This window comes from Vulpes lagopus, chromosome 5, assembly GCF_018345385.1.
Source record: "Vulpes lagopus strain Blue_001 chromosome 5, ASM1834538v1, whole genome shotgun sequence".
NCBI lineage: Eukaryota > Metazoa > Chordata > Mammalia > Carnivora > Canidae > Vulpes > Vulpes lagopus.
In genome coordinates this window covers 68,057,119-68,078,469 of record NC_054828.1, presented here as the reverse complement: position 1 = coordinate 68,078,469, position 21,351 = coordinate 68,057,119, and the positions used below count along the sequence as shown (strand labels likewise).

Here is a 21,351-nt window from a genome sequence, read left to right as displayed (position 1 = left end):
TGGCGCCCGCCCGCCCGCGCCCGCGCCCCCGGCCCGGCTCCTCGCCTGCGCTCCCCGCGCACACTCGCGGCGCCTCGGCCGCCCCGCACGGGGTTCCGGCCCCGACCCCCGCCCCCGGCGGCACCCAGGCCGCCGCCGCCACGCCCCCTCCCCACGGGCCGCCCGCGCCGCCCGCCCTCCCGGCCCGGAGGTGGCCTCACCTCGCGCGGGCCGCCGCGGGGAGGGCGCCCGCGTCTCCGCCCGCCGCCCGGGCCCACGGCCGCTCGGCTGCGGCTCGGCCCCGACGGCCGGCGGCGGCGCGCTCCTGGGGGCGGGCTCTTCTCGGCGGGGGTTTCCCCGGGGCCCAGGGCGGGGGAGCAGGGGGGACCGGGGCGGGGGGGGGAAGGGGCTTGGGAAGGAAAGGAAGGGGGAGAGGGGAGAAGAGGGGGAACCAGACCCGGAAAGGGAGAAAAGGGGGAGGGGGAACCAGAAGGGGAAGAAAGGCCCGGAGTCCGCCCCCCGCTGCGGCCTGCGCGCTACGTCAGCACGTCCGGCGTCGTCGTCAGCGCGCCCTGCGCCCCGCGCGCCCCGCCGCCTGGGGGCCGCTCCCCCGCGGCCGCCGCCGCCGCCGCCGCCGCCCCGCCAGGCCCCCGCGCCCGCCGCCGCCGCCGCCGCCCCGCCAGGCCCCCGCGCCCCGCCAGGCCGCCGCCCCCCGCCGCCGCCGCCTCTCTGCGCCCCGCGCGCCTGCTCCGTCGCTCGCCCGCGCTGTGTGTCAGGCGGGCCGCGGCGTCCTCAGCCCGCGGTGAGTCCCTCAGGACCTTCGGCGTCGCCGCAGCTCCGAACGTGCTCCTGACTCCGGGACGAGGCCGAGATTCACCGAGCGCGAGCGCGTTCAGAACAGCCTCCCGCAAAAAAAAAAAAAAAAAAAAGAACAGCCTCCCGCGTAGGGCAGCAACCCCGCGATAAACGCTTGTGGGATAAACGGGCAAGGGTCGGGGCGAGGCGGACGCCCGTGTTTTCCAAATGTAAAAAATTGAGTTCTCTCTAACGCAGGTGTAGGGGCGGCCCGGGGCTCGGCGGGCTCGGCGGGTGAGCGTCCGCCTTTGGCCCAGGTCGTGACCCCGTGACCCTATGACCCCGGTCCCGGATGGAGCCCCGCTGGGGCTACCCTGCGGGGAGCCTGCTTCTCCCTCTGCCTGTGTCCCTGCCTCCCCCCACCTCGTGTCTCATGAATAAATAAAATCTTTTAAAATATATACATAAATGCATAAATAAATAAAGCAGGTTTAAGTCTATCCTATTAAACTCACTTACACCCCATTCCAAGATGTGGTTCTTTCCCTTGCCAGTCATTCGAGTCTGCAGCCTCCCCCATTGGGCCCGTTGGAGGCAGAATCAATTTAGTTATCGATTAGATGTATGTGGGTCATTGACTGACCAACTCCCTCAAAGAAGCACTGTAGTCTTGCATTGATAGAATTTGACTATTACATATTTACTATGTCACAAGAACTGCAGTAGGCAAAAAATAATTACAGTACAATGTAAGTGCTATAAATAGGGACATGTTCAATGTGCTGCGGGAACCAGGAGGAGCAATTCGTTCCCAGAGGTAAGGGAGATTGAGTGAGCCCGGGAGAGGTTAGTGCTGCGTGCCTTAAACATACACAGTGATGGATGTCAACTAACTCTCCATAACACAGAGGAGGGTATTCCCACACCTTTAGACACTGATAGATCATGGGGACACCTGGGTGGCTCAGAGGTTTATCGCCGCCTTCAGCCCAGGGCATGACCTGGGATCGAGTCCCATGCAGGGGTCCCTGCAGGGAGCCTGCTTCTGCCTGTGTGTGTGTGTGTCTGTGTCTCTCATGAATAAGTAAATAAAATCTTTTAAAAAAATAAAAATATAAAATAAACACTGATAGATCAGGCCCTGTGTGTGATGCTGGGAATACAAGGAAAGCAACAGACTGGCCAAGTGCACTGCAGACCAAGATTGGGGGCATGGCATCTAAGAAAGAAGAGCTCAGAACGGCGGATATTGGCAGAATTTCTTCAGCACATCTAGAGGTGCAGGTACTCGGGCCCACAAAAAAACCTGCATAGCAGAAATAATAAAACTTTTGTTAAGCACTTGCTGTGTGTCAGCCACTGTATTTTTGCTTTACAAAATTATTTAAACCTCAAAACTCTGAGGTATTACAGATCTACAATTCCCTATTCAGAGTCCATAGAGTCAGACATGTTTCAGAAATCAGAAAATTTCAGGTTTTAGGAAGGTAAAATGATACATATACTGTGTATTATAGAATACCCCCAGGGGTATCCCATAATCAAATAACTGATATTTCTGGAGTAAAAATGTACAAATAGTTTCAGTACAATTTTTTTTAAGATTTTATCTATTTATTCACAAGAGACACAGAGAAAGAGAGAGGCAGAGACGCAGAGGAAGAAGCAGGGTCCATGCAGGGAGCCCGACGTGGGACTCGATCCCAGGTCCCCAGGATCACACCCCGGGCTGAAGGCAGGCTCTAAACCGCTGAGCCACCCAGGGACACCCTTCAGTACAATTTTTAAAATGATCATAGATAACCCTCCCTCTGTTCGGGTCACCATATGAGTTACAAAAAAAAAAAAAATAGATTATGAGGTTTTTTTGGATTTTGGAATCCAGGGTGATCATTTTTCCCATTTCTCCAATGAAGAAATGAAAGCAAGAGAGGTCAAGTAACTTGCCCAGAGTCACACAGCTAATAAAAGGAAGAGACAGAATTTTGACCGACATCATCTGGTTTAAACACCTATCCTCCTAATTCCACCCACCATTCCTGCCCAGTAAAACCCTGTGGTGGCAGAAACACTGGTCAGCACCTTTGGAGGACCAGGGATTCGGAGAAATGTCAAAATTTCTTTTCCTAAATAGAAGAATCCTCAAAGGGTAAGCAAATCTAGCTTTCCCACCTTCAGACTTCCCCCTAAAGCTACAGAAGACCTGGCTGGAACACGTCCCCTCCTTTCTCTTAATCTTCTTGGCTAGTTTCGAGTCCAATGGACAGGGGTAGAGGAGGGGATGGTGAACAAAGGAGTCTGCATTATGAGCCTCAGGGAGGGAGAAAGGGGGCAGAGGGGCTTTGAGAAGTACCAGGCAAAGGAAAGTGAAACTCCCAATTATCCCCATGGCAATGACATAGAGTGCCCTGCCAGGGACCCTCTGGCTTGAGAGGCACTCTTTAACACTCTGTCTTAAAACCTCTCGCCTCTCCCTCTTCCTCCAGGCTTCCCAGCAAGGCCTTTGAGCTGAAGGGGAATTTCATCTCTAACCTTTGTCCCCGGGCCTGGCAGCTTACGTGGGTAACCCACAGTCTCCCGACATTGGCCCCGGGACATTTCTTTCCCCAAACAAAACAACCTCCCCTCACATCCCCCACTCTGTCCGTTCACTGACTATGTGCTGGAGGCTTCTGCCAAGTTCTACCTGCAACTGGCTTCACCTCTCAAGTCAGATGTTTGGCTGCTCTGACCCCTGCAACAAGGAGTCATGCCAGCTGGACGCATTCTCCTTCCAGGGCCCCCGGCGGCCAGGCTGGAGCAGAGACCACAGCTGTTGAGATCTTGAGCCCCGGTTTTAGGGCCCTATCTCCACCCTGTCCCTAAAAGACGGCCTCCCTCAGCAATGATCTCCCCATTACTCCTGGCCTTCCTGTTCCTGGCGCCGGCTACGGTGGCCATTCCCAGGGCTGACAGTCAGTGTCTGGCATGTGGAGGACCCGCCGTGGACGTGGAGCGCCAGCGGGAGCTGCTGCTTGACCTGGCCAAGAGAAGCATCTTGGAGAAGCTGCGCCTCAGCCAGCGCCCAACACTGAGCAGGCCTGTGTCCGGAGCTGCTCTGAGGGCCGCCCTGCAGCGCCTCCATGGGCCCCCGCAGGGGATGCTTCCGGAGGCTGACGGAGAACAGGAATATGAGATCATCAGCTTTGCTGACACAGGTGGGTTCCTGTTCTGTAGATATTCCCCCAAGGAAGAAAAAGTCTCCTCCCCAGCCTAACCCCTGCCTCCCTCCCACAAACTCTCCCAACTCCTGTTTCCCATGGTCTGTAATCTCCTAACCCTATGCTCCCACCCCACCCCCTGCTCTTTCTTAGTTAGACTTGACCAATGGGCAGCTGGGAAGTGGGTAGATTTCACTTCTTTTGAGACTGCCTGCCTGCATTTCCTCTGGCTCCCACAAACTTCCACAGGCTGTGGTGTGAGCTCATCCACTTCTTGGGCCTGCACCCAACTTCAGCTGGGAGCTAGGCAGTCTGTCCTTTCTCTGGTCCCTGTCTCCCCATCCCCCAGATGCCTCGTCTGAGTGAAAAGGGAAAAAGTAAAACACCAGGACTACAATACTCCTCCAGCCTACCCCTGCTCCCTCATCTTAATACCGTGGGCCCTCACATCAGAACGGGGTCAAAGTGGGGAATAAAGGATAGAAGATAGAGAAGAAGGGAGAGTTAAGTCCAGAGAGAAAAGAGGAGTTGGAGAATTTACAGTGGGTAGCTGGAGAGAAGGTCAAGAATTTGGAGACAGGACCCTAGGAACAGAACACCAAGTGATCTCTTTGGCCTCTGAGCTTCTTGCGAGCTCCTCCGTGGGTCTAGAAAGTCCTTCCCATTCCTGACCCCTTTCTCCTGGTCAGCACCCACTCTCCTCTCTCTTCAAGACCCAGCACTCCTGGGACGCCTGGGTGGCTCAGCAGTTGAGCGTCTGCCTTCAGCCCCAGGGCATGATCCTGGAGTCCTGGGATCCCATGCCACATCAGGTTCCCTGCAAGAAGCCTGCTTCTCCCTCTGCCTATGTCTTGGCCTCTCTCTCTCTGTCTCTCATGAATAAATAAATAAAATCTTAAAAAAAAAAAAAAAAAAAAAAAAAGACCCAGCACTCCTGTCTTGAAAAAACCCACCCTGACCTGAGGGTGAGGGGCTCCCTTTCCAGTGGCTCCCCTGCCCTCGCCCTGAAACTAAACTCCATGAGAAATTGCCTCCCTCCAGGTTTCCTGGGAAGTCCATTTACTTATTAAATGTAGACCCCTTGAGGTCAGGAACTGTCATTTATTCCCCATGTTATCACCAGAAGCTAGTGTAAAGTAGAAATAACTGACACCTACATAACATCTCCATTATCCTAAGCTTTTTACATACACAAACTCCTTGAGATCATCCTCACAACAACCCAGTGAGGCAAGTACTATTGTTATCCTCATTTTAAAACTACTGAAAACTGTGGGGTGCCTGGGTGGCTAAGTCAGTAAAGTGGCCCACTCTTGATTTTGGCTCTAATTCAATGCACCCCTGCCTATGATGAAAAACACAAACTTTGGAACCAGATAAGCCTGGGTTCAAATCCTTGCTCAGCTGCTTATTAATGTGTGACCTGGGTTGTTAACAGTTTTCTCATTTGTAAAATGGGGTTAATGAGAGGATAGTTGAGAGAATTAAATAAAGTAAAACAGGTAATGTTCTTAGAAGGTTAAGATGGGGGAGAGCAAGGGATCCCTGGGTGGCGCAGCGGTTTAGCGCCTGCCTTTGGCCCAGGGCGCGATCCTGGAGACCCGGGATCGAATCCCATGTCAGGCTCCCGGTGCATGGAGCCTGCTTCTCCCTCCGCCTGTGTCTCTGCCTCTCTCTCTCTCTGTGACTATCATAAATAAATAAAAATTTAAAAAAAAAAAAAAAAGATGGGGGAGAGCAAGAAATCGAAGATTCCCTCCTTCCCATGAGGGGTGTAGTTGCTGCTGTTGGGAATAAATGAATTAGAAGGTAAGGAAGAATGAAATAATGCTAGAGGAGGGCACAGAGCTTGCTGGGTCAGGAGTTATTCGTTGGGTCCTAGTGAGTCAGGGAAGTCTTTCAGAAGATTGCAAATGGACTAGTATTGTAGAATATGTTTGACTTTAGTGGTAGAAAATGGTAAACAACATTTTTTTTTAAGATTTTATTTATTTATTCATGAGACACACACACACTGAGGCAGAAACACAGCCAGAGGCAGAAGCAGGCAGCTTCAGGGAGCCCAACGTGGGACTCGATCCGGGGACTCAAGGATCCTCGAGGATCCTGCGACTCAAGGATCACACCCAGGCACAAAGGCAGGTGCTAAACCGCTGAGCCACCCAGGGACACCCCCCCTCCCCCCGTAAACAACATTCTAAAAGAAAGAGAAATGTGCGTTAGAGTCTGAAGGAGCAAACTGAATTTGGAATTGAAAAGTAGCTTGAAGACCACCTGGATGGTTCAGTTGGTTAAGTGGCCACCTTCAGCTCAGGTTGTGATCCCAGGCCCTGGGATGGAGCCCCACATCAGGTTCCTTGCTCAGTGGGGAGCCTGTTTCTCCCCTCTCCCTCCCCCTGCTATGTTCTCTCATGCTTTCTCTCTCTCAAATAAATAAATAAAATCTTAAAAGAAAAAAAAAGAAGAAGGAAAGAAAGAAAAGTAGCTTAGAATGGATGAGACAAGGTGGACAGATGACCATGAACCATGGCTCCCTTGAACACCAAGATCCTGGTTGGGGTTTTGGTTTTTTGTTTTTTGTTTTTTGTTTTTCCACCTTTGTATCCCTGACACCAGTTCCTGGCCACATTGTGACAATAAAGATGGCTACCAGGTATTTAGTGTGCCTGTCTCATCTCAATGAATCCTCACAACTACCCCAGCTATAAAGCAGAGTTTATTATTCCCATCTTATGAAAGCAGAAACTGACACTCAAAGAAGATCATTTACATGGTCAAGGTCATGCAGCTTGCAAGGGGCAGAATTCAAACACCGTTCTCTCTGACTTCAAAGTCTATATACTTTCCACATATTTGCTAATCAGTGAATGAGTACAACATTCAGCCGGAGGGGGCCTGATCTGGGATGACATTTGGAAGTGAGAATGACTGATACCCAGATTCTACGTTTTGCATTTCGATATGTTAGCTTGGAGCTTTTATTCCAATTTAAGCTATCATACACACAATAGTGTGAAAGCAAGACCTGTGTACGTAGGAAGAGGGAGTGTGGGGCTCTGCGGAAACTGGGGTAGGGGCCCTCAGCGATGTCCTGGAACTGCTCATGCCAACAGAGGATGAACACCTCCCAAGTCTGCATCCAGTGATGTCACATTAATAGTTTGAAATCAGCCGTGGTGGGAGAATTTATACCACAGAAACTGGCAAACACTACAAATCGGGATTTATTTCCCTCTGGAATCCAGTTGTTAAACATTTACCAACATACATACTACTGCCTGTGACCTAAAAATGCAAGGTATCTGCCTCCCACACACCTAACATACATTGTTGACACAGGGACAGGATAACCATAATAGATACTCCTGTTCGATGAGGAAGATGGGGGGCTGGGGGACACAGAACAGTCATTGATCCATGAAAGTTCTGATATCCAGCCAGGCGTATATCTCAGTCTACCCTGAATCCAGAATTCCTTCAGGGTTTAGTCCTGGTCCCTGGTAGGATTTTTCTCTCAGTGCTCTTCTTCTAGATCTACTGTCTCAGCGCTTGGCTCCACCCTCTGAGATGTCTTTCCTTTTAAATAGGAAATGACCTGTGTCTGTGGCTGAGCAGTTTTCTCAGCCTGCTTCCTGACCAAAGAAGTTAGGGGCCCAGAGACCTCTTTTCATTTTGAATCATCTCTGTAGCTTTTAGTCCAAACTGATGCTGCTTTCCCTACTAAAATCTTCTGTGAAGCCCTGTGGGCCTTTTAAATAATAAATTATAGTCTGCTCAATTAGACAAAAAGGCAGTCAACTTATTCAAGACAGACCCCTCTTTAGGTTGGTTACAAGTCAGGGTGTTATGAGTCGATACACTTTAAGATTCTTAGAAGCCCTATTGTCTAGTTAAGAGGATCTACGGAATATCATCTTAAATTTTTAAGATTTAACAGAGGCGTTAGATCTTTTTGTAAAGATTTTATTTATTTATTTATTTATTTATTTATTTATTTATTCATGAGAGACACAGAGACAGGCAGAGACACAGGCAGAGGGAGAAGCAGGCTCCCTGCAGGGAGCCTGATGTGGAACTCCATCCCAGGACCCCAGGATCACAACCTGAGCCAAAGGCTGATACTCAACCACTGAGCCTCCCAGGTGTCCCAACAGAGGTGTTAAATCTTAACAAAGGGTCTTACAATTGACCCTTTATTAAATGTTTTGATCTTCGCTCTGAGACCATATTTTACTGGCAATGCCCTGGATGTGATTTTGCCCTGAGACTATTTCTCACCTTAAGAATCTTTCGCCAGACACATAGGTGAGGAATGAAAAAAATATCTCATTGTTCAATCTAGCAAGTCCTGTTGGAAATATTTTCTCTAAATTCTGCTTGAAAATTGAACAGTTTCTTTTTTAGTTCATCTCACGCCTGAAATGCCTTATCATAGGCAGCTAAAATAAGCCAATTGGCACTTTCAACATTCTGCCTAGAAATATCTTTAGCTAAATTCACAACTTTGTTAGATACCATTTCTAGCTTCCAAGTCGCTGCAGATGATAGCCAATACATAACACAGGTTCCCCTTTCTCCAGCTTCTGATAGCAATTTCCTCACTGTTCTCCCTACCTTCACTAACAGTCTCCTCACCATCCTTTCAACCTCTGCCTGCCACCCGGTCCCAAAGTCAAAGCTACATATTTTAGGTCTTTGTTATGGAGTACCATACCTCTGTTACTAATTTCTGTTTCAGTTACCAGTTAATATAAGTAACCAGTGCAAAGACAGAGGCTTAAAACAAGAAATTAGGTATTTCTGATGATTTTTGTGCTTTGGGCTTCTCTGAACAGTTCTTCATCTCCATCTGAGGAGTAGCTGAAGTCACTGAAACAACTACATTCAGTCAGGAGTTTAGATGGTGCTAGAACATCTGAGATGGTCTCTGATCCTCAAAGTGTCTCTCCACATGGCTTTTCATCATTCAAGAGTCTAGCCCAAATATCTTTAAAGCATGGTGGCTAGCTTCCAAAAGGGCAAAGCATCGTTGTATAAGTACTTACCAGGTTTCTGCTTGCACTGTTCTTGCCTGTCTCATCGGTCAAATCAAGTCACACAGCCATGCCCAGATTAAAAACAAAAACAAAAAAAAAAAAAAAGTCTACAGAGAGTAATAGTAGCTACAATGACAGTTAAGCAGGATGGTGTATTAGAGAGACAGAGATAGAGTTGAAGGCTGCTTTAGATAGGTTAGTCAGAGAAGCCTCTACGAGCAAGGGACATTTGAGCTGAATGCCAAAAAGAAGCCAGTCAATCAAAAATCTTGGAAAGACATTTCAGATTGGGGGCGGGGGGTGTTGCCTGGGTGGCTCAGGGTTAACCATCTGCCTTCATCTTGGGTCAGGATCCCGGGGTCCTAATCCTGGGGTCCTGAAATTGGGTCCCACGTTGGGCTCTCCGCTCAGTGGGGAGCCTGCTTCTCCCTCTCCCTCTGCTGATCCTCCTGCTTGTGCTCTCTCTCTCTCTCTCAAGCAAATAAGTAAGATCTTTTTTTTTAAGACTTTATTTATTTATTCATGAGAAACACACACAGAGAGAGGCAGAGACACAGGCAGCCGGAGAAACAGGCTCCACGCAGGGAACCCAACGTGGGACTCGATCCTGGGTCTCCAGGATCACACCCTGGGCTGAAGGCGGCACTAAACCGCTGAGCCCCCTGGGGATCCCAAGATCTTTTTTAAAAAAAAAATTAAGACATTTCACATAGGGGGAAGAGCAAGTGCAAAGGCCATGAGATAAGTCCATGTTTATTGAGTTCAAGGAGTGGAAAAGAGCCAGTATAGGTAGAACATAGCCATTAAATAGCAGAATGCCTGATCATATGAGTTTTCTGTGTTAAGGGGTTTAGATTTGGGATCCCTGGGTGGCTCAGCGGTTTAGTGCCGCCTTCAGCCCAGGGTGTGATCCTGGAGACCCGGGATCGAGTCCTTCGTTGGGCTCCCTATATGGAGCCTGCTTCTCCCTCTGCCTGTGTCTCTGTCTCTCTCTCTCCTCTCTGTGTATTCTCATGAATAAATAAATAAAATCTTTTTTTTTAAAGGGGGGGAGGTTAGATTTTATTCAAATAGCAATGGGAAGCCTCCAACGGGTCTTAGGCTGAAGAGATTAAGCTGATCAAATTTATATAATAAAATGCGTTCTGGCTGATATATAGAGAATGGTTTGGGGGACAGCAGTGGACCACTTTGGAAGCTATTGCTATAATTCAAGAAAAAGGTGACTGTGGGTTAATATATAGTAGAGGAAGTAGGGATTAGTGAAATTATTTCATGAATTGGAGGTAGAGTGGGCAGATCTTGCAGATAGCTTATTTTTTATTTTGTTTTTAAAATTTTTTTGGCAAAGATTTTATTTGTTCATGAGAGACACAGAGAGAGAGAGGCAGAGACACAGGCAGAGCAAGAAGCAGGCTCCATGCAGGGGGCACGATGTAGGACTCGATCCCAGGACACCGGGATCATGACCTGAGCCAAAGGCTGACGCCCAACCGCTGAGCCACCCAGGAGTCCCTATTTATTATTTTTTTTTTAAAGATTTTATTCATTTACTTTGAGAGACAGAGAGAGCACGCACAAGTGGGATGGAGGGGCAGAGGCAGAGAGAAAGGAAGAATCTCAAGCAGACCCCATGCCGAGTGCAGAGCCAGGTGCAGGGCTTGATCTCACAACCCTGAAGTCATAACCTGAGCTGAAATCAAGAGCTGATGCTTAACTGACTGAGCCACCCAGGCACCCCAGATCTTGCAGATAATTTTAAAGTAGGGAAAGAGAGCAATAAGATTTTGCCTTAAGCAATGCATGTATAGGGAATTAGGTCGGAAAAAGGAATAGGTTTGGGCTGGGGGGATAAATCTTGAGTTTATCTTTGAAGGTGAAAAGTTTGAAATATCACTGGATATCCAAATAGAATATCAGATCAGCAGCAGGATATACAAGCCTGAAAATCAGGGAAAGGTCAGGGCCAAGGATATATATTTGGGAGTCATCAGCATACAGATGGAATAGAAAGCTATGGGAATTGATGAGATGCTTCTCAAAAAAAATATAGATAGAGAAAAGAAGGGAGTTCAGGACCATCAACAACTAGAGGTCAGGCAGAGGAAGAAGAGCTGTCAGCAACAGACCAAGATAGAGTGGCCAGAGTCACAAAAGCCAAGAGAAGGAAATATTTCAAGAAGGAGGGAATGATTAAGTGTGTCAAACACTGCTTAAAGGTCAAGTAAGATGAATATAAAAAGGTGAAACCATTGGATTGGGCAATATGGAAAGTGTCGGTGATCCTGACAAGAGCAGTTTCAGTGGAGTGGAGGGAATAGAAAACCAATTAAAGTGTTTCAGCAGGGAAGGTGAGGGATGAAGAGAGAAGACTGGACAAGAATAATAGTGATAAGGAGAAATACATAGAATCACTGTGCTGAGGGACTGGATATGGGGATAGAGGGGGTGCTCACAGAGGGGGGTTTCTGGAGATGATAAAGAGGGGAGGGTGCCTCCAACTCGAAGAACAGAAAGAGGGGTATATAAGAAGGAAAAGAGTGACTTCCATTTGGGAAAAAAAATGATTTTCTTAAAGATTTTATTTATATATTCATGAGAGACACAGAGAGAGGCAGAGACATAGACAGAGGGCGAAGCAGGCTCCACGCAAGAAGCCCAATACGGGACTTGATCCCGGACCAGGATCACACCCTGAACCAAAAACAGATGCTCAACCACTGAGCCATCAAGGGGTCCCCAAAATTTGATTTTAATGTACTGGCAGGACAGTCATGTGGCAAAATTAAGCAGTTAGAAATTTATTTTATTTTTTAAACCTTTTTTAAAAAATATTTATTCATGAGAGACACAGAGAGAGAGGCAGAGACACAGGCAGAGGGAGAAGCAGGATCCATGCAGGGAACCCGATGCAGGACTCGATCCCGGGACTCCAGGATCACACCCTGAGCCAAAGGCAGACGCTCAGCCACTGAGCCACTCAAGTGCCCCAAGCAGTTAGAAATTTAGACCTAAAGTTTGTTGATTCCCAAATCTATACATCGAGTCCATAGGTCCAAAATCAGTCTGAACTAGATATCCAGATTTGGGAATCACCACATAAAAACTGTTGGCTGAGCATGAGTGTGGATAAGAACTCCCTCGAGTAGAGAGTAAAAGGAAATGAAGGTCAAAGACAAATTTTGGAGGACTCTTGCATTGAACAATGGTCAGAGAAAGAAAAGCCAGCAAACAAAATCAAAGAATATTAAGAGTTGTGTCATAGAAGCCAAGAAAGAAAAGATTTTCAAGAAAGAAAGGGTGGTCAACTATGCCGAATGCTGCAGAGAGTTCAAGTATACTTGAGAATTAAGAGGTAGCTGGTAAAATTGACACTCAGAAGGCCACAGTGACTGGGGCTTCTTGTGTCCACAGGGCTCTCCAACATCAACCAGACTCGTCTTGATTTCCACTTCTCTGATAGAACTGCTAGTGGCATGGAGATCCAGCAGGCCAGCCTCATGTTCTTTGTACAGATCCCTCCCAATACCACCCAGACTTTGAAGCTGAAGATCCTTGTGCTAAGCTCACGTGACACCAACCTCACCTCGGCCACTCAGCACCTGCTAGACGTGGATGCCAGTGGCTGGCACCAGCTCTTCCTGGGGCCTGAAGCTCGGGCTGCCTGCAACCAAGGGCACCTGACCCTGGAGCTGGTACCTGAAGGCCAAGGAGCCTGGAGCTCAGTCATACTGGGTGGGGCTGCCCATAGGCCTTTTGTGTCAGCCAAGGTGAAAGCTGGTGGTAAGCACCGGGTTCACCGGCGAGGCATCAACTGCCAGGGTGGATCCCGGATGTGTTGTCGCCAAGAGTTCTTCGTGGACTTTCGTGACATTGGCTGGCACGACTGGATCATCCAGCCTGAGGGCTATGCAATGAACTTCTGCACAGGGCAGTGCCCACTGCATGTGGCAGGCATGCCTGGCATTGCTGCCTCCTTTCACACTGCGGTGCTCAACCTTCTCAAGGCCAACACAGCTGCCGGTACCGCCGGAGGGGGCTCATGCTGCGTGCCCACAGCCCGGCGCCCCCTATCTCTGCTCTACTACGACAGGGACAGCAACGTTGTCAAGACTGACATACCTGACATGGTGGTAGAGGCCTGTGGGTGTAGTTAGTTCCTGTGCCGACAGGCAGCCCAAGTGGGGTAAGCGAACATGCCCTCATAGAGGCACTCTTTCTTGAGAGGTGGGAATGACACCCCATTACTGCCTCTGTCCCGAAGGAGGGCTCCCTCTTCCTGAGCAACCTATGGAAATGATCCCAGCTATGACTTGAGGAGATCTTCGTCTAAGGACAGTCACCGTCCCATCTTCATGACCACCAGTCTCCTAGGGTGTAGTCTATCTGGCAAGCCTCTCGGGCTCCACTGCCACTCCAGGGACTCTAATCCACCTGCGACGGTGAGCAGTGCTGTCTAGTTCCCAGGGTGAGCAGTGCTGTCTAGTTCCCAGGCACAGACACCCATAGCCCACTCTTAGTCCATCCCATAATCCACTACCCTTCTCTGCTCTTCCGACCTGATAGCCATCACTCTAGGATGAGCTGACCAGCCCCTTGCCCTGATTTTCTGGATTACCAGAGAGCTCTTTCCCTGGATTCACTGAAGATTAGATCACCGCTATCCACAGCTATACTTTTCTGTATCTCAAGCCCCTTTCTTATTTGCCCTGGTGGGCTGCGAAGGCTCTCTTGGCATACCCTCATCCATTCTTTGTCCCTCTCTGCCCTACTTAATACCCTTAAGGGCTGACTCACCTGAACTCCTTTGGCCTCTGGCTTCCTGCTGAATTTGTCCCCTTACAGGTAGACACAGGCAGGAGGTCAAAGGATAAGAGGAGACGGAGGTCAAGATATTTCTTATTCCTGTTCCCTCTGCCTCCGTGCCATGTATCTGTGTGACAGAAGCTGTGGTCTGTCCCTCCAGCTCCTATCTGGCCGCCCTGACCCCATTTCTACCTACATTCCAATATCTTCCGCACTAGGGGCCTGTAAGGGCTTTCTAACTCTTGCAAGTCCTTGGGTGCTTCAATGCCCCTCCTTGGTTCCCTTAACCCTGCCTACACCTGTATAAATAAGTTCTTCATTAAGGCTTGTTAGTGATGCAAACACAGACAACTGAATGTGTCTTTTGTCTCTTGCCAGGACCCTGGCCTACACCAAGGGTGACCCAGAGTCTACCTGCCTTGCCCACTTCTGCTCTCTCTCCCACAGGCTCCTCAGGGCCGAGCTATTGTGTCCATGCCACACTTCATGCCCCTTCCTTTCCTAGCATGCCTCCTCTTCTTCCTTAGGTCTCCTCCGCCCTCCCAGAGCCATCTTTGCTTGTCTCAGAGCTGATAGAGGCTTAGGTTGTATTTGCTCTTCTCTTCCCTCCATGCTCACTCCAAGAGATGAGACAGATCATTGCTCCATCAGCAAGTAGGCTGACGATCCGTGAGCACACATGTGGGGGCGGGGGGCAGAGGCATGGCTCAGAGCTGGCTCCCTCCTCTCACTGACCCCCAGGACTCCATCCAGGAGACCTTCCTGGAAGCTGGAACTGGCCTAGGGCCACTTGCATGGGACCAGGAGAAGAAAAGGAAGGCATGGAATGAGGAGGGGAGGTATTTGCTCTGAGACTGGGTCCTCTCTAGACCTTTGCCCTTCTTTCCCCATCATCCCCTCCCTTTGGTTGGACAGCCCTGAACCATGGGATCGATATTGTCTGCAGCCCAAGGCCGAGTTTGCGCAAAACCCAGGAGTCCTTTGGGTAACGTGATGTCTGTGTTTGCTCAGCTTATGACCCCCCCGCCTCCAGAGCCTGAGGTCCCTGAAGAGGAACCCTAGAGGAGAAAGTCTAAAAGGGATCTCCTCAGGAGACCTGCAGATCTGAGCTGTGGGGCTTCCTAAGCAACCCACAGAAGCCATGCCATTTTTGCCTTGAGGAGATCCTCATCTAAGGGGAACATCTAAGGAAGTCTTCTGTGCCTCTTCCTCCCCCTTCCACGGCCACCCCACAAGCCACCCCTCCCCTAGATCTAAGCTCTCTCCCTTCGGCTACAGCCTTAGTTCCCAGGGCCAAGAGTAAGGCGAGGTAAAGTACAGCAGTCACTTTGGGGGCAAAATTGTAAGGGACTGCCAAGAAATTCATCGATTGAGATCAATAATCAATGCAATATTTTTAAGACAGCAAGATGAATGCCGAAAAATCCATGATGAACAAAATCACAAATTTTAAAATAAATACTGAATTGGTATTACTCCCTCTCTTTTTGGCTCTGCCTTCTGTTAAAAGGGGAAAGAGTGGGTCTTCTTCCAAACCTTTGCTCCCAGAGCCTCTTGGCCCCTAACCCTAGACTGTCAGGCTTTTCTCATTTGGGCAAGATAATCACTAGGGCTTCTTCTCCTTTCTTACCCGCCCCCAAGCCTGTCCCTCCCCCCCAGCACCCAACCAGGTTGGTGGTAGGGCGGGCCTGTGAGGCAGATGGCTGGGGTATTTATAACCTGGGAGCACTTCTTGGGGAAAGTGACTAAGATGCTAAGAGCATATTTATAGCTGGGTTCTGACGTATGTGTCAGTGGGGAGGTAGGGCCAGGCCAGGCACAGCAGCAAGAGGGTAGGAAGAGCTGAAAATTGGGGGTACCTGATAGAGGGTAGGGGAGAAGTGGGGTCAGCGACTCTTGCAGCCACTTTGTGCTGCTTCCCTTGACTTGTGTCCAGCGCCAACAGGTAAGCCCTCTGAGACTCCACCATGGGCAGAAACTTCTTCTTTGCAGTTCGATGTCCCAGACTCCAGGGGTAGAGGGCGGTCACTCACCAGCCTCCACCAACAGAGAGGTGGCGGAGAGCTGGGGGAGAGAACTGGGCAGAGGGGCTTGAATGTTCCCCGCCCCCGGGGGAGAAATGTAGGGAGAACAGGAGGGTCTAAAACCTCCTTGTCCCCCCCCCCCCGCCCCCACCGCCACCACACCGTTTCTGGGAAGGGCCTGGCACCCATCACCAAGCTCCACTGCCACGTGTCAAAGTGACGAGGTCTGAAACCAAAGGTAGCAGCGGCGTGGGGCCTGACGACGGCTCTGCGCCCCGGTGCTGGCGGAGGGGGCGCACGGGGACTGGCGTCTGCTCCGCTGGGAGAGGCTGGGCCTGGGGACCGAGAGGCTGGCTGGCTGCGTCTGGGCTCCCGACAGCCCGGCGGCGGCGCCCAGCGGCCCGACACCGCCACGTGGCGGACACCAGCGGTACTGAGGCCCCGCCCCGGGGCGCGCCCTTCCCGTCCCGCTCCCAGGTGCCCCATCTGCTGGGCTCTCGACAGCCCCCACTGGGCTAAGTCGGGGGGGGGGGATAAAATGCAGTAGGGGCACAGTTCCAAGTCACACGCCCTTCCTTCTAGCTTCTTGAAGAAACCCGGGGCATCCGGAGAGAGGCTAGCATGAAGTCTACCTTCGGAAGTGCAAGGAGGAGGGACCATGGCCCTCCCGTTAGCCAGTGAGGAGTGTAAAGAGGGCCAGATCGGAACTAAGGTCGCCCGCACTCGCACTCGGGCTTGCTCTTCAAAGTTCTTAAACCTCCCATTTCCTGCCCCCTCTCACAGAGGCCTCGCACCACTTCTAGGATGCCCCGATTTAGGTAACTCTCACAGTCCCCTTACCTTAAAGAGACCCAGCCCAAGTCCCATGCCCTACTGCCAGCCTTGATGGACTCTGCCCTGCTGTCAGATTGCATCACCACCACCCCTACCTCTTTGGGTTTCCCCAGACATGCATGTAACATGCACCCCCCCCCACCATGCTCCAGCCCTCCTCCACGTTGTGCTCCAGTCCAACTGGACTCTGGGCAGCCAGCACAGGCAGGGTCAGGAGGTGACTTCCGTGCCCCCTGGCACTGCCACCTTGGCCTGGGCAGGAGGACTCCGTTCCTCTCCCCCATGTCCTAGCCCTATTGCTAGGAATAGAGAGACCAGAGTTCTGCTTCTGGCCCAGAGACCCTGGGGAGATAACCAGTGGAATTCACAGCTGCCTCAGGAGCTGCTGCTGCAGAAGTGGCTGCGTAAGCTAGAAGGACTAGAAGTATGGGGGGAGATCGCCCTCCCCACCTTGCTCCTATGCGTCCCTCCCCCGAGCCCCAGACCTTGGGGACTGAGCATGTGAAATCATTCTCTTTCTTGCATCATGTGTGTCCACACTGTCCCCCCACCCCCATACCCCTACCTCAAACTCAGTGACCAGGGCCAGATGGTGAAACCCGAGGTGGGGGGGGCCTCCACCCCCTGCAGGGACCTGATGGGCAGCACAGGTGGCCAATCCTGGGGCTCAGAGGGTAGGTCTGCTGGCTGACCACTAAGTGAGGGTGCCCCAGCTTGCGGCTCTAAAGAGGCCCCACTCAGGAGCCAGCCATGAGCTGTGAGGGCCAAACTGGCAGATGCGCTATACGCAGCCACCCATAGCACCATCCACATGCAGCCTTCCTGAGTCCCAGGCACTAGAAGACAGGTGGCTCTACCCTTGGCCAAGGGTAGGTGTGGCACTGCTGTCTGCTGCCGCTGTGCCCTCATTGGCTTCCACGCAATCATATCAACAGAAGGAGCAACTGCCATCCGAGGCTCCTGACCCAACCCAGGGCCACTCTCCAGGAGCATGGGGCTCCCTGATGTCCAGCCCCAGCTGGTGCTGCTCTGGGCACTGGTGTGGGCACAGGGGGCAGGGTCTGGATGTCCCAGCTGCGGAGGCCCCACGCTGGCACCCCAAGCAGAACGAGCTCTGGTCCTGGAGCTAGCCAAGCAGCAGATCCTGGAGGGGCTGCACCTGACCAGTCGTCCCAGGATAACTCACCCTCCCCCCCAGGCAGCACTGGCCAGAGCCCTCCGCAGACTACAGCCCCGAAGCGTGCCTACAGCAGATGGAGACGAGGTCATCAGCTTTGCAACGGTGGCAGGTGGGTAAGGGAGAAGCGGGGTGAGGGAGGCCTCCCCGACAGGAAAGGCAGGCGAGCAGGGTGTGGGAGGAGAAGTTGGGGCAGGGACCCACTGAGCAGGGCGGGGGACACCAGGCAGTCCCCGATTCTTGCAGACGAGCTAGCAGCGGGCTGGGCCTGCAGGGCCTGGAGCAGCGCTGTGCCGCTCACGTGCCGCCCCTTGCCGTCTCCCGGGCAGACTCCACCTCGGCCTGCAGCTCTGTGCTCACCTTCGACCTGTCCATGGCTCAGCCCCACCAGCTGTCCCGGGCTCGCCTCTGGCTGCACGCGCGGCCCGCGCCGCCCGGCTCGCTGTACCTGAGGGTCTTCCGGCGGCGCCCAAGCGGCGGGCAGCGGGGGGCGCGCACCCTCCTGGCCGAGCAGCACCTGCCGGCCGCGGGCTGGCACGCCCTCGCTCTGCCCTCTGGTGGCCTGAGGGCTAAGGAGTCTGCCGTCCTGCAACTCCAGCTGAAGTGCAGGCTCCTGCCAGGCAACCGCACCTCTGCCCAGCAGCCGCTGCGGCAGCGGCTCCTGGACACGGCCGGGGACCGGCGGCCCTTCCTGCAGCTCCAGATCTGGCCCAGGGAGCCCGGAGCGGGCCGGGCCAGGAGGAGGACCCCCACCTGCGAGCCCGAGACCCCCTTGTGCTGCAGGCGAGACCACTATGTCGACTTCCAGGAGCTGGGATGGCGGGATTGGATCCTGCAGCCCGAGGGGTACCAGCTAAACTACTGCAGCGGACAGTGCCCCCCGCACCTGGCTGGCAGTCCTGGCATCGCCGCCTCCTTCCATTCGGCCGTCTTCAGCCTCCTCAAGGCCAACAACCCTTGGCCCTTGGGCACGTCCTGCTGCGTCCCTACGGCCCGGAGGCCTCTCTCTCTCCTCTACCTGGACCGCGATGGCAATGTGGTCAAGACAGATGTGCCAGACATGGTGGTGGAGGCCTGTGGCTGCAGCTAGCACGAGGACCTGGGCATTTGGAGTGAAGAGATCAGTTGGGGTTTCCCAGGCAAAGGGCATCTGTGGTGGGCCACATTGCATTCCTGACCCACACCCCTACCCAACGGCGGCGTGGCAGTGTGACCTGGGTGACCCAAATGGGCACTTGTTCATCCAGAATCTTGCCTGTTCCAGGCTGGCTGGTGTGTGGGGAGATGGGGAAAGTGTGTTCTCTGAAAGAGTCTGCCCAGGAAGCATGATTTCCTCCCCTAAGCCCTAAGGGAAGGTGGCAGAGGTGAGGGAGGGATGGAGGGAGGGCAGAAGGCAGAGAAAATTTACCTAGTCTCTCCCAAGAAGAGAAAGTCCTCGAGTGAGGGAAGCAGGCCTCGGACAGGGGAACCAGGCTGGCCAAGGGCAGGAACAGCGGAAGAGCTTTAAGGGAGGGCCAAGAAGGAGATGGGCAGGGGGCTAAGAGGAGGTGTCTGGGAGGGGCCCAGAAATGGGAGCCAGGAGAGAGGGGTACTGAGCCTAAGAAGTTTCCTGGTTTTCCCCAGTGGGGGACAGGACCCACTGAGGAGACAAATGTTTATACTTACGCAATAAAAATGAAGGGAAAAATCAATCAACAAATTTGAGTCATAAAGAGGGGCTGCAGTGATGACCCGGGGGGTGGTTTTCAAGGTGAGGTGTGGGGACCCCTGGGAGGTCCCTGAGACCCTTTTCAGGAGTGTTCACAAGTCAAAACTATTTTCATAATAATATTAAGATGCCTTTTTTATTTTCATTATCTCAAAAGTACACAGTGGAGTTTTCCAGAGGCTACGTGGCATGTGATTACATCATCTTTCTGACATCATTGTTAATGGGATGTGTGCTTGTGTATTCTTGTGTTACAAACTTTTTTCGGTTTTTTAAAAAATTTTATCTTTTATTTATGATAGGCACACAGTGAGAGAGAGAGGCAGAGACATAGGCAGAGGGAGAAGCAGGCTCCATGCACCGGGAGCCCGATGTGGGATTCGATCCCGGGTCTCCAGGATCGCGCCCTGGGACAAAGACAGGCGCCAAACCACTGCGCCACCCAGAGATCCCTTTTTTTCGGTTTTGATTTCTAATATAGTAAATTGATATGAACCACATAAACAAAAAATCAATAAATTTTAAGAGTGTAAAGGCAGGGTGCCTGGGCGGCTCAGTGGGTAGAGCAGATGACTCTTAACCTTAGGGTTGTGAGTCCAAGCCCCATGTTGGGCAGGGAGGCTACTTAAAAAAAGAAAAAAAAAAAAAGGAGTGTAAAGTGGTCTTAAAGTCAAAATTTTGGAGAATCACTAATCTGGAGACCTAGGTGAGGAGGAAAAAGCAGCGTGTTCTAAAAGAGCTTCTCTGTGGGCGCCTGGATGGCTCAGCGCTTGAGCATCTGCCTTCAGGTCAGGTCGTGATCCAAGGGGTCCCAGATCGAGTCCTGCATTGGGCTTGGAGCCTGCTTCTCCCTCCACCTATGTCTCTGCCTCTGTGTGTGTGTGTGTGTGTGTGTCTCGTGAATAAATAAATAAAATATTTGTTTTAAATAAATAAAATCTTTTAAAAAATTAAAGAAAAAGAGCTTCTCTGAAAGAAAGGGCAGACGGCTGAGGCAGGAGAATGTGTAGGGCTCCTTCTCCCGTTGACCGCTGGTCTTGCCTGACCTCTGGGTATAACTGGTGTCTGGGCCAAAGTCATATGGGGGAGGGAGAGTGAAACAGGAGTCTGTATCTGTTCCCCCACAATTACAACCTATATTTGCAGGGCCTCAGACCTCTTCCCACTTTCACCTTTTCCCCTTGACCCTCAGTCTTAATAGCTGACCTACTAACTCTCCAGGCCCAAGAAGGTGCTTCTTGGAAGCAGAGCTAGGATGTGGGAGGTCTATCTAAGGGGTGACAGGAAAGGAAGGGACTCCTTTTCCTCACCACGTTTTTTCCCCTTTCTCATAAAGAAAGGTCACAGAGACTAAAATAGCTGCCCCTTCCCCTGCATCCAGTCACTATGGCAACACAGATCCGAAGGGACAGGGCACTTCCCTCTCAGACGCTGCTGTTCCGCACTGGCAGCCTCTTCTAGGGTGCCCTTCTGTTTCTTTGGGCTCGTACACCCCTCCCTGGGCTCCTAACTGGGGGTTGGTGGGGGGACCTGGGAAGCCTCCTACTCCTGCAGCTCCCCCAGTCTTCCCCTGCAGCCTGCGGGAGTGTGCCATGTGCCAGAGAGGCCAGCAGAGGGAGCAGACAGCCTGGAAGAGCGGAGAGCGGGCGGCCTCGAGGTGCGGAGGTGCCCGCAGTCTCCAGAACTTAGAGACGCAGGACACGGGGCGGGGCGGGGCGGGGGGGGGGGTCTCCGCGTTACAGCGCTTGCGTGCCTCCCCAGGGTTCCTTAGTGTGAACCGCACACTCTGCAC

The 21,351-nt window shown here is 52.0% G+C and overlaps 3 protein-coding genes across 24 annotated transcripts in view; 2 read left to right on the top strand and 1 right to left on the bottom strand.

Annotated features, from left to right (window-relative positions):
* Positions 1–327, bottom strand: part of R3HDM2 (R3H domain containing 2) — a 161,730-nt gene extending 161,403 nt beyond the window's left edge. For 19 of the 21 annotated variants that reach the window (XM_041756343.1, XM_041756354.1, XM_041756349.1 and 16 more), the window contains exon 1: positions 201–321. The gene's annotated coding sequence lies outside the window, so the exon portion shown is untranslated. Of the gene's footprint in view, positions 1–200 lie in introns of all 21 variants that reach the window. The other 2 variants (XM_041756344.1, XM_041756345.1) reach the window with 2 other exon arrangements.
* Positions 328–3,184: 2,857 nt separating this feature from the next.
* Positions 3,185–15,288, top strand: INHBC (inhibin subunit beta C). The gene is made up of 2 exons (XM_041757216.1): positions 3,185–3,971; positions 12,425–15,288. Exons 1-2 carry the CDS (start codon positions 3,659–3,661, stop codon positions 13,165–13,167), a joined length of 1,056 nt encoding a protein of 351 aa, XP_041613150.1. The 5' UTR covers positions 3,185–3,658; the 3' UTR covers positions 13,168–15,288.
* A 281-nt stretch (positions 15,289–15,569) lies between these two features.
* On the top strand, positions 15,570–20,433 carry INHBE (inhibin subunit beta E). 2 transcript variants are annotated; one of them, XM_041757214.1, is made up of 3 exons: positions 15,570–15,761; positions 17,610–17,963; positions 18,181–20,433. In XM_041757214.1, the coding sequence occupies exons 2-3, from the start codon at positions 17,666–17,668 to the stop codon at positions 18,939–18,941; spliced, it is 1,059 nt and encodes a 352-aa protein (XP_041613148.1). In that variant the 5' UTR covers positions 15,570–15,761; positions 17,610–17,665; the 3' UTR covers positions 18,942–20,433. The 2 variants fall into 2 exon arrangements, with proteins under 2 accessions (XP_041613148.1, XP_041613149.1); XM_041757215.1 differs by lacking the exon at positions 15,570–15,761 and adding an exon at positions 16,681–17,543 and having other exon boundaries at positions 17,873–17,963.
* The last annotated feature ends 918 nt before the right edge of the window (positions 20,434–21,351 follow it).

Coding starts and splice junctions, on each gene's coding strand:
- INHBC (XM_041757216.1), top strand. CDS start 3,659: ATGATCTCCCCATTACTCCTGGCCTTCCTGTTCCTGGCGCCGGCTACG. Junction 3,972..12,424: donor CATCAGCTTTGCTGACACAG/GTGGGTTCCTGT, acceptor TTGTGTCCACAG/GGCTCTCCAACATCAACCAG.
- INHBE (XM_041757214.1), top strand. CDS start 17,666: ATGGGGCTCCCTGATGTCCAGCCCCAGCTGGTGCTGCTCTGGGCACTG. Junction 17,964..18,180: donor CAGCTTTGCAACGGTGGCAG/GTGGGTAAGGGA, acceptor TCTCCCGGGCAG/ACTCCACCTCGGCCTGCAGC.